At 31.7% G+C, this 12,949-nt stretch overlaps 2 protein-coding genes across 2 annotated transcripts; one reads left to right on the forward strand and one right to left on the reverse strand.

The window, feature by feature from the left end:
• The first annotated feature begins 7,487 nt into the window (after positions 1 to 7,487).
• On the forward strand, positions 7,488 to 9,406 carry HER10_EVM0000428 (uncharacterized protein). Its single transcript, XM_035470211.1, has 3 exons — positions 7,488 to 7,934; positions 8,001 to 9,006; positions 9,089 to 9,406. The coding sequence occupies exons 1-3, from the start codon at positions 7,697 to 7,699 to the stop codon at positions 9,282 to 9,284; spliced, it is 1,440 nt and encodes a 479-aa protein (XP_035335561.1). The 5' UTR covers positions 7,488 to 7,696; the 3' UTR covers positions 9,285 to 9,406.
• A 346-nt stretch (positions 9,407 to 9,752) lies between these two features.
• On the reverse strand, positions 9,753 to 12,596 carry HER10_EVM0005387 (RNA polymerase III transcription factor tfiiic). Its single transcript, XM_035475008.1, has one exon. The coding sequence runs from the start codon at positions 12,213 to 12,215 to the stop codon at positions 9,819 to 9,821; it is 2,397 nt and encodes a 798-aa protein (XP_035336026.1). The 5' UTR covers positions 12,216 to 12,596; the 3' UTR covers positions 9,753 to 9,818.
• Positions 12,597 to 12,949: the final 353 nt, after the last annotated feature.

The following is a 12,949-nucleotide window of genomic DNA, read 5'->3' on the forward strand; positions in this document are numbered from 1 at the left end:
TAAATTCTTAAGCCCCTTAATACTCTAATTATTATAATTAATATAAGTATACTTAAAAATAATATAATACTTTTTAATAATATAAAATCTAGTTATATAATAATATAAATATTATAAATAATTAGATTAATATAAATACTAAAATTTAATATATCGATATTAGCTTAGAAATTATATTTTATAGAGCTAAAAATCTTTTAATATAAGCTATATTATAAATATAAAGGATTATATAAAGGGTCCCTAATCTTTAATAAAAGGAGTATATAATATAAAATCTAGCTATTTATATAGGCTAGTATTAAGAAGTATTATATATATTAAAATAGGTATAGCTTACTTTATAAACGGGTAATAAAAGGTCGGGAGTTTTAGTTAATAATTAAGTACGGAGCGTAATATACCTAGTTTTTTTAATATATAATATATAGTACGGCCCTAGCAGATTACTCTATTAGGGGAAACCATATTATATAAGTTAAGTATTAATAAAAGTAATATTTATATTAATATACGTATTTTAAATTTTTAAATTTATAATATTTAGTCCGTATTTTTAAAATAATTTTATTATAATTCGAGGTTTTTTAATATAATATTTATAAAATCAAACTTCTAGCTATTAAAAAAGCCCTAGGGGTCGATAATTTTTAAATATTTTAATATTTTAATAATATATATTTAAAAATAACCCCTTTAGGGTCCGGCCCGCCTTATTAAGAGCTAACTTTACCCTATAAATAAGCTAGTTTACGAGGGTTAATATTGAGTTTTTATTATATATATTACTTAATAAACTTCATAATTAATAATAATTAGTTATAAATACTTACTAAGTTTAAAATATTAACGATCCCGCTATAATATATTAATTACTTTTTAAATAGTTAAAAACTATTTTTATTTTTAGCTTTTTAATAATTTTAAATTCCTTTTTAATCTTTCTAAACCTCTTATTTTATTATTATAATACTAAAATATTAATTATATTTTAAAATTAATTAAGTATTTTATTAAGGCTATATTATATAAGTTTAGTACTAATAATAATAATAGTTATAAAGGTATTTACGTTTTGGATTTTTAAGTTAATAATAACTAGCTTATATTTTTTAAATAATCTTTTATAAATTAAGATCGTTAAATATAATATTAATAAAATCGAACTACTAAGTATACTCTAAAGTATTCTTATAAGTTAGTAAGTTATTAATATTTTAATATTTTAAGTATTTTTAAAATAAATAGTTTAATAGTAATAGTAATAATAATAATAGTAATAACAATAATAGTAATAATAATAGTAATAATAATAATAGTAATAATAATAATAGTAATAATAATAATAGTAATAATAATAATAGTAATAAAAACGAAGTAATGAATATATAATATAAGTATAAGTTAACGTATACTAGATATTAATAGTTAATATTATTCTTAACGATAGTAACGAGGGCATTTTTAATACTATTATTATAAGCTATTATTATTTAAAAAGTTATAAACTTAGTTTAAGTACGAGGCTTATAAAGTAATTACGCACTTAATATTACTATTAATTTATAATTATAAACTTTATAAAAAGGAAAATTAAAGAAAAATAAAAGAAAATTATAAAGAATAGTTTAATAAAATAGTAGGAGTATTTACTAATATTATATATTAATATTATATAACTAATATTAAGAACTGCCTAAGCGATTAGTAAAAGTAAAATAAAAACAAATATTTAAAAATAAGTTAATAACTTAAAAATAATAATAATAATAATAATAATATAATAATAGTAATATAATAGTAATAAATAATAAGAAAAATAATATTTTTCGACTTTAATAAAAGAAATAAAGAAATAAATATATAATATATAAGAGTTAATATATACTAAATATTAATAAGGCAGTATTATTATTAATAATAGTAATAAGGGTATTTTTAGTATTATATTATTATAAGCTATTATTAATTTAAAGGGTTATAAACTTAGCTAAGTATATAGCTTATAAAATATTAGCGTCCCGTATTTAATATTATTATTAATTTATAATTATAAACTTTATAAAAAGAAAGTTAAAAATTTAACATAAAATCATAAAATAGTTTAATAAGATAATAGGAGTATTTATATATTAATATTATAAAATTAATATCGAGAACTACCTAAATAATCAGTAGAAGTAAAATAGAAAATAAATAGTTTAGTTTTAATTATACTTAATTACGTACTATATATTAATTATAATTTTATTATTATAAATAATATTAAACACTTAGGCCCTTATAGAATAGGTAACTATTATTATAATATTAATAAAAATTATTATTATTATTAATAGCTTAGCCTCTAGTTAAAATAAAAACCTTTATTAATTTTAATTTATTTAAAAATATTTTAAAATACTTAATATAAATACTATATATTTATAATATAATTAAAGTAAATTAAAGTAATAATATTAAACTTAGGAGCTATGAGTAGGTTTATTCAATTATTTATTATATAAAATTATTATAATAAAAATAAATAATTCGAAAATTTAAAAATATAAAAAAAGGATCTACTTACTATTTAATAACTCAATTATAAATAGATGTTTTATATCTATTTCGAAAGTATTGAGATTTTATAAATCTAATATAACGCGGGCTAAAAAGTTTAAAAACTATAATAGCATAACCTTAAATAACTCCGATTTTAGTAATATTACTATTATAAACTATTTATTTACCTAGGTATTATACTACGTAACTAATAAATAGTTAGTAATATAGCTAAATATATAGCTTATAAGAGTACCTTTTTTAATAAAAGCTCAATATATATCATAAAATACTATTATACTTTTTAATTTAATAAACTATATATAAAAATATACTTATATAGAGTAAGCTTTTTATATATATAGTATATAAATAAAATAAAACTAAATAAATATAAAAATCGACTTTAATAGAATTACGTTTTGAAACAAATTATATAATATAATATACTTTTAATTATATAATATATATAATATACTTTAAGTATGCGCTTAACATAATATAATAATTTTAATATATAACTTATTATTTAATTTAAGATAAGTAAGCTATATTATTACTTATTAATAATAAGCTTAGTAATATAGTTATATAATAATATTAGAAAAGTTAATAATAAAAGTCGGTTATAAAAGTTAAAAACAATCTTTTTAATTACAAAGGTTTTAAACTTTAATAACAATATAAAAGTTTTTAAAAAAGGTTAAAAGGTTAATATTTATAAAGTTTATAAAGATTTTTATTTCTATTATTTTTAATATTATTTAAAACTATTCTCTATTTAAATTAAATAAATTTCTTAACTAAACTTATTAAATAAACTTATTAATATATAAATTACTATTTAATAAGAACTTTTTAATATATAATTAATAATTAGCGAGCTAGGACGTTTTAAAAATACCCTTTAATAAGTCCCCTCTTTAAAGCTTAATAAATTCTTAAACCCCTTTAATACTTAAATTATTATAACTAATATAAATATACTTAAAAAGTAATATAATACTTTTAATAATATAGAATTTTATTAAATAATAATACAGTATTATAAGTAATTAATAATATAAATACTAAGATTTAATATATTAATATGAATTTAAAAATTATATTTTATAAAACTAAAAATCTTTTAATATAAGCTATATTATAAATATAAAAACTATATAAAAAGTCCCCAACTCTTAATAAAAAAATACGTAATATAAGATCTATTTATTTATATAAGTTAGTATTAAAAGTATTATATATATTAAAATAAGTATAGCTCGCTTTAGAAATAATTAAAATTACGTAATAAAAGTTAAGAGCTATTTTTAAAAAAGGAGATAATAATTAAAGTACTTAATTCTAATTAGTAATTAAGTATAGAGCGTAATATATTTAGTTTTTTTTAATACATAATATATAATATAACCCTAGTATATTACTCTATCGGGGGGAAGTATATTTTTACATATAGTTTATTTTTAATAATATATATTAATATATATCCCTTTAGGGTTAGCCTATTTTATTAGGGGCTATCTTCGCCCTACGGGTAAGCTAGTTTACGAGGGTTAATATCGAGTTTTTGTTACGTATATTACTTAATAAACTTTATAACTAATAATAACTAGCCGTAGCTATTAATATAACTTAAACTATTACTAATAACATAATATATTAATTGCTTTTTAAATAATTAAAAACTACTCTTTATTTTCTAGTTTTTTTAATAACTCTAAATTTCTCTTTTTAATCTTTTTAAACTTCTTATTTTATTATTACGATATTAAGATATTAATTATATTTTAAAATTAATTAAGTATTTTATTAAGGCTATATTATATAAGTTCGGTACTAATAATAGTAATAATTATAAGGGTATTTATGTTTTAAATTTTTAAATTAATAATAACTAGTTTATACTCTTCTAAGTAATCTTTTATAAATCAGGATTATTAAGTATAATATTAATAAGATCGAATTACTAAATATACTCCCTAAAGTATCCTTATAAGTTAACGAGTTATTAATATTTTAGTATTTTAAGTATTTTTAAAATAAATAGTTCGATAGTAATAATAATAATAATAATAGTAATAAATAATAAGAGAAGCGTTTTTAACTTTAATAAAAGAAACGAAATAACAAATATATAGTATATAAAAGTTAATATATACTAAATATTAATAAGGTTAATATTATTTTTAATAACGGTAATGAGTATCTCTAATATTACTATTATAAGCTACCGTTACTTAGAGAGTAGTAAACTTAGCTAAGTAAGCGGCTTATAAAGTAATAGCGTCGTACTAATATTATTATTAATCTATAATTATAAACTTTATAAGAAGGAAAGTTTAAAAATAAAAAAATTATTAAAAATAATCTAATAAAATAATAAGAGTATTTACTAATATTATATATTAATACTATATAACTAATATCGAGAACCATGAGTAGCTAGTAAAAGTAGAAATATAAAATAAATATTAATATATATATATATATATATATTATTAAATTAAAAAGTATAATAATACTTTATAATATATATATAGAGTTTTTATTAAAAAATATTTCTATATATTTAATTTGTTACTATTAATCCGTAGTTATAAACTTTATAAGAGGAAAGCTAAATAAGTAAAGAAAATTAAAAAATAGTCTAACGAGACGGTAGGAGTATTTACTAATACTATGTATTAATATTGTGTAATTAATATCGAGAACTGCCCGAGTAACTAGTAGAAGTAAAATAAATAAATAAATATATTTAATTTAATTCCCCGATAGAGTAATTTACCGGGGCCGTACTATATATTATATATTAAAGAAAACTAAGTATATTATGCTCTATATTTAATTATTAACTAAAATAGCTCCTAACTTTTATTATAATCTTTTAAGTTCCAGTTATTTATAGAGCGAGCTTTATTTATTTTAATATATATAAGACTTTTAATACTAGCTTATATAAATAATTAAGTTTAGTATAATCTTTTTTTATAAGTATTATTATTATTTAGGGGTTTATAAGAGCTATTTAAAGTACTAGCTTATTATTTTAACTTTATATTTTTAACCCGTTTATTATAATTATTATAACTAAACTAATATTAATATATTAAATTTTAATATTTATATTAGTTTAGCTATTTATAATACTTATAATATTATTTAGCTAAATTTTATATTATTAAAAAGTATTTTATTATTTTTTGGTATATTTATATTAATTATAATAGTTATAATATTAAATTAGCTATAGATACTTAGCCTGAGAGGTAGATTTATTAATATTTTTTAATAAAGTAGTAGTTTATATATTAATAGGTCTATTTAATAGGTTTATTTAATAGGTTTATTTAGTAAATTTATTTAGTTTAAATAGAGCTTTAGGTAATATTAAAAATAATAAAAATAAAAGAATCTTTATAAGCTCTATAAATATTAGCCTTTTTACTCTTTTTAAAAACTACGTTATTATTAAAGTTTAAAACCTTTATAATTAAAAAGGCTGCTTTTAACTTTTATAGCTAATTATTATAACTAATTATTATAATTAACTTTTATTATTAACTTTTCTAGTTAGTACTACTATAATAACTTATTTATTCTAAATTAAATAATAGTTTTTATATCAAAATATTATATTACGTTAAGTATATATTTAGGGTATATTATACGTATTATATACTTAAAAGTATATTATATTATATTATTTCTTTTAAAAGCGTAATCCCGTTAAGGTCGATTTTTATATTTATAAAGTTAAAAAAGCTATTATATATCTAACTAGATTATTAATTATTTATTAATTATATAATATAATACCTAAGTAAATAAACGGTTTATAAAAGTTATTTACTTAGTTATAATTATAAATAGTACGTAGTATTATTATTAAAATCAGAGCTACTTAAAGTTATATTACTATAATTTTTAAACCTTTTAATATATATTATATTAAATTATAATATACTTAATATATTAGAAGTATTTTTAAATATTATATTAAATACCTAATATATTAATATATTTTATAAAACTTTAATACTTTTAAGATCAATATAAATCATTTATTAAGTTATTAAATAATATATAGATTTTTTTATATCCTTGAGTTTTAAATTATTTATTTTTATTATAATAATTTTAATGTAATAAATTAAAAATAAATAACGTTTATATCAAGTATTTTAAAATATACTTATATTAATAGTATATATTTAAAAATAAGTAAATAATTTAATAATAATAATAATAATAATAATAAATAAATAAAGCGTTTTAATTTTATTGAAAACCAAAATAATAAATATATAATAAATAAATTAATATATATTAAATATTAATAAAGTTAGTATTACTTTTAATAATAATAATAAGGGATTTTTAATATTATTATTATAAACTTTTACTATTTAAATAAGCTATAAACTTAGCTAAATATATAATAAATTTATAAAGTAATAATATTTTATAATATTATTATTAATTTATAATTATAATCTTTATAAAAATATTTAAAACATTTTTTTAAAAATAGTTTAATAAAATAATAAGGGTATTTCTTAATATTATATATTAATATTATATAGTTAGTATTAAAAATACTTAAGTAAGTAATAAAAATAAAATAAAAATAAATAATATAAAAATTATTAAATAAATATTAAAAGATTAAGAACTGCTCTAGTAACTAATAGAATCAAGACTCTAAATCGAATTTAATACTGAGAATTGTGCGAGTATATAGCGATAGTAAAATACAAATTTTATAGTACTGCCTCGAGGGGCGTAATTTAGGGCATTGACTTACTCTGCCAATCTGCTGGCTGAGGGGTGCATTTATTCACACTACACCTGCTGTGACTACATGTTCGCACACTTATGGGGAATGCTCCATTTTCAACGTTTCTCTTACTCATAGGTCCGATTGCGCCATCAACCCACAATAAGACATGATGACAGGAAAGAAATGTCTGTCTACATTAGATGCCTTGATAAAAAGACTTTGGAGGCTCAGATCCCACGTGGATGTGTTTGGATTAAGCCTCTTTCCTAATTTGTCTTCATGCAGCTTTCTTTGCGGCCGATAGAGTTCAGCTTGATATCGCATACTACCGGTAGTCGTTGACGGGCAGTCTTTGATCACCACTGAACCATGTCCGGAACTACCCACACCCCGGGGCAAACGGGCCTTGCTCCGACACCCGACTCGGCCTCGAGCCGTAGTCCGAGCCCCATCGCCAAAGCCAAGCCTTTTTTTCGATCAGTACCTTTCCAAATTGTCGTCGCTTGTGGCGTATCCTTCACAGCCCCTGGTATGTGGGATGCCCTGGGCGGGCTCGGTGCCGGTGGTGCTGCTGAGCCATATGCTGTCAGCGCAGCCAATGCTCTTGGTATGACTTCCACTCCAACAAGATTTGTATCATTTCTTGCGTTGATCCATTAACTCCCCTACGAAGTATACGGCCTGTTCGCGGTCGTGTGTGTCGCTGCAGGCGCCATCAACAACCGTATCGGTCTTCCGTATGGGCTTGCTTTGGGTGCCATAGGTTACCCGCTCTACGGTGCCGGCTTGTATACGAATAACGTCAGTGCCAACACTTGGTTTATGTTATTCGGCAGCGCCCTCTGCGGCATCTCTGCCGGATTTTTTTGGGCAGCCGAGGCCGCAATCATCATCGGTTATCCGTCTCCCGGAGATCGAGCATTCTATCTCGCTGTCTGGCAAACTGCCAAGGCTGCAGGACCCATTGTAGGTGGTGCCATTAACCTGGGCCTCAATGCAAACCGGAAGACAACAGGATCCGTCTCGTCATCGACTTACATCGTTTTTATTGTCATTATGTGCCTCGGCCTTCCCATTGCGCTGTGTCTATCACCTGCCAATAAGGTCTGGCGCAAAGATGGAACCGTCATCAGCACACCGAGGGCTCCGACATGGGGAGCGGAGTTCAAGGCTGTTGGGAAGCTCTTTGCCAGCCGTAGAATCTTGCTACTACTGCCGGCCTTCTTCATAAGTTACTTCTACAACGGATTCATGAGCACGTGGCTCGCGACATACTTCACCGTGCGCTCGAGGGCGTTTTCGAGTTTCTTTACCAACTTTGCGGGCATCTTCAGCTCCTTCATGATCGCCACGCTGCTGGACAACCAAAAGATCCATATCAAGAGCCGCGGCCGCATTGCATTTGTTTCCATCATTTTCGTACTTGTGGGCACATGGATCTGGGCTACTGTGCTACAGAAACAGATCTACGACGCGAGTGAACCGCCTGCTTATGACTGGTTCCAGGGAGGATTCGGAAAGAGCTATGCTCTCGTTTTTTTCTGGCAGTTTGGTGGACAGGCCTTCCAACAATTTCTATACTGGCTTGTCGGTCAATACGCGACAGACCTTTCGGACTTGAGTCGTCACACTGGTATTCTGAGAGGCACTGAGGCTTTGGGTCAAACTGTTGCCTGGGCGTAAGTCACCCTATACTTCCCTGACTCGTTGGATCTCTATACACCACCACCACGATTCTCAGAAACTGACTATGAATTACAGTATGCAATCCGAAGGCAACGCCAATCACTTTGTTAGTATTGGCCTCAACTTTGGTATAACCGTTCTATGCGTCTTTCCCACTTGGTTGGTGTTGTCTGCACTCGAAGGAAGCCATGAGGAGGACATAGCCAGCGCCGAAGGTAGTTTAGGCGATGGTGAAGAGGAGGAGATTGGGTCAAAAGCAGTGGCCAAGTAAGTGACTCAACATCGCACAGACAGAAGTGCACTCGGTGGCTGGCGAAATGGATTCAACTCCTGGCTGCTACTAGGTTTGGACTGCCCATACTTTCTACGAAATACCCAAATATCAGACTACGTACCAAACATAGAGTTGTGTTTCTCTGTGATTGGTGACTTGACTTATTTCTTCCAGATGTGATTGTCTCCAAATATGCGATGGAGGCACTACATATTCATCAGCGACGTCAGTAAAACGTAGAGGAGTCAACACTAGCCAGATGACGGTGTTTAGACGATCCCATGGCCCCGAAGTGAGGCAATAAATGTCATGATAGTCGGAGTGCCACAGAGGCCATAATCGTTGGACGTGCTGCCTCCCGAACGGCGGACGGACGTTGCAAAAGGCCATCAAGCACCCAAATAAGGGTAGACTAATTGGTGGTGATTGTGCTTCATTGCGCATTCATGTGGTATATTTCAACTATCTCTTTTGTTTAACGCCCATCCCAATTTTCCTTGCCGTTTCCCGTTCTCTTTTTCTTTCTCATGACTACGACGCCCAAGTCTCCAGGTTAAGTACTCTGCAGTGTGCCTCGTTGCCGGTCCTGTGCACCAGTTGTCCCAATCTCAGGACCTTCTCACCAGCAGCTTCGAAAGCTGCCACGGCAGCATCAACGTTGGCCACATCTACCGCAGCCACCATTCCCACACCAGTATTGAAGGTGCGAACCATCTGGTATGGTTCCACGTTACCGCCCGTCTTCAGCCATTTGAAGACAGCAGGCATTTCCCAGCTGGTCAAGTCGATCTCGGCAGCAAGACGCTCCGGCAACATGCGAGGCACGTTGTCAATCAAACCACCTCCCGTGATATGAGCCAAGCCCTTGACGAGGCGACCTTCAATGACATCACGCAAGCTCTTGACATAGATCTTGGTAGGTGTCAGCAGGCTCTCGCCCACCGTCTTGCCAGCATCCCACGGAGCAGGGTCAGTGTATGCCAGACCTTCGCGCTCCAGAATGCGGCGGACCAAGGAAAAGCCGTTAGAGTGAACACCACTTGAAGCCAGGCCCAGCAGCACATCTCCAGCGACCATGTCATCTTGACGTGGCAGTCTTTGGCTGTTGACCATGACGCCAACCGCGCATCCTGCAGCATCGTAGTCATCCTTTTGGTACATGCCAGGCATTTCAGCAGTCTCGCCGCCGACAAGTGTACATCCGGCGTCGATGCAGCCTGCTGCCACGCCTTCGACGAAGGCAGCAGCCGTACTCATCTCCAGTTTGCTGCAGCCGTAGTAGTCCAAGAACATCAGGGGCCTGGCGCCCTGGACGACAAGATCATTGACATTCATGGCTACCAAATCGATGCCCACAGTGTCATGCTTTCCCATTTGTTGAGCGATCATGAGCTTGGTGCCGACACCGTCAATAGCTCCGACAATCACGGGAAGTTCGCCGTCCTTCAGCTGAAGGCCGCACTTGGCCAAGTCAAGCTCACCACCAAAACCTCCAATCTCGGCATCAGCTCCCGGCTGTTTGGTGGCACGTACCGCCTTCTTGATTCTCTCAACAAACTCATTGCCTGCGTCGACGCTAACACCAGCTCCAGCATATGTGAGAGCTTCCTTTCCCTGCTGTGACCGAAAGGCGCGATGGGCAATGTCTTTGCGGTAGTACATCTTGTCGAAACTGATGAGCGTGAGACCTTGCTCATACGCCTTCTTCACAGCGGCTTCTAGGGAGTCGGCAGTGGCGTTGACTGCAATTACACGGCCACCTGAAGTCTGCAGTTGGCCCTGTGGGGATAGCTTGGTTCCTGCATGAAAGACAGTGATCTCCGGCGATGTTGACTGGTTGACCACCATGGGCGTTCCCTTTTCATAAGAACCAGGGTAACCACCTGCGGCAACGACTACAGTGGCACTGTACTTGTCCTCAATCTTGATATCGACACAGTCAAGGCGGGCCTCGTGAGCCGTGCAAGCCATCATGATCTCGGCAAGATCCGTTTCAGAAGAGAGGAGCGGAAGCACAGTTTGTGTCTCAGGGTCGCCGAATCTGACGTTGTACTCGAGCACCTTGGGGCCTTGACTGGTGATCATGAGGCCGGTGAAAAGAATGCCGCGGAAGGGATAACCCGCCTTACGCATTCCGGTGATAGTGGGCTGGATCACATCCTCATCGATCTGGCGGATGAGCTCCTTGGTAGCAATGGTCGTCGGAGCGTAGCAACCCATACCCCCAGTGTTGGGGCCTTGGTCTCCATCTCCGATTCTCTTATGGTCTTGAGCGGGAGGAAGAGACAGAGTGTGAGTGCCGTCGCTGAAGGTAAGGATGCTCAACTCGTCGCCGGTCAAGAACTCTTCAATGACGACCTCGTCACCAGCGGACCCGAAGGCCTTGTCCACCATGATCTGCTTGAGAGCTTCCTTGGCCTCTTGCTTGGTTGTGGGGATGATGACGCCCTTGCCCGCAGCGAGACCGGTGGCCTTGATGACGACGTTGTGGGATACTTGTTCGATGTAGGCGACGGCTCTTCCGTAATCGGAGAAATTCTCGTAGGCGGCGGTAGGAATATTGTACTCTTTCATGAAGTCCTTTGAGAACGTCTTGCTTCCTTCCATCTGTGCTGCTTCCTTGGAAGGTCCGAAACAAGGAATGCCGGCGGCACGGAAGTAAGCCTCAACTCCGTCGACAAGAGGAGCCTCGGGGCCAGGAACGACTAGGTTGACAGATTGGGCCTTCGCGAGCTGGACGAGCGCGGGATAATCGTCGGCGGCGATATCCTCCACGTTAGTGGTCTTGGGACAGGTGGCAGTACCTCCATTGCCCGGAACCGCAAGGATGGAGACGACACGAGGTGACTGGCTGAGCTTCCACGCAAGCGCATGCTCACGGCCTCCGTTGCCAATGAGCAAAACGCGCACACTATCGGCCGAAGTCATGCTGGGGGCGTAATTGAGAACGAGAAGCAGCACGGAGGGACCTGAAGAAGGATTTGATCAGCCTTGATGTAGAAGAATAACGAGCACAGACAGACACGAAATTAAGAATTCGATCTAGTGGGATAACCAACGTGGAGCGCGTAATCAAACGTCCAGATATGAGCACCAGACGATAGAAGGGCCGAAGATACAGAGAGGAAGGGTACTAGAGTGAGTCGTCTGTCTCATGCGTGCATAGGAGCATTGGTGATGACGGACGGATGGACGATGATTCACTTTTCGGGCGACTCAGTGACGTGAAAAGTTTCTTTGCCGCACCTCCACCGTGTGAGGGGGGAAACCTGGACGAGGGGCAGCTAACAATGGTTTTCTGTTGCGACGCCGGCGCGCCAAAAAAGAGAAAAAAAGAAAAAAAAAAGTTTCCTGGTCGAATGCCCCTCCAACACCAATCGGGCCTAGGGCGGGGTGATTTTAGTGGGTCAACAGGGGAGAAGAGGGTGATTGGAGAATGTGCCTGGAATGGATTAGCGCGAAGATTTCCAGCCCAAAATGCGAAATAGACCCCACCTTCCCTTTCTGTCCCCAACATCGGCACATCGTGACCGTGCGTGCGTGAGTGCCACATTGCTCGCCTACGCAGTAGGTCTTTGGTAGATGTCGAACGATCAGTGGCCCACCGCATTAGGCACTCATAATGCTGCTGAGTGCCATAAGGCATCTTATGTCTTGGAATT

Source organism: Colletotrichum scovillei (assembly GCF_011075155.1).
Source record: "Colletotrichum scovillei strain TJNH1 chromosome Unknown Contig00003, whole genome shotgun sequence".
NCBI classification, from domain to species: Eukaryota; Fungi; Ascomycota; class Sordariomycetes; order Glomerellales; family Glomerellaceae; genus Colletotrichum; species Colletotrichum scovillei.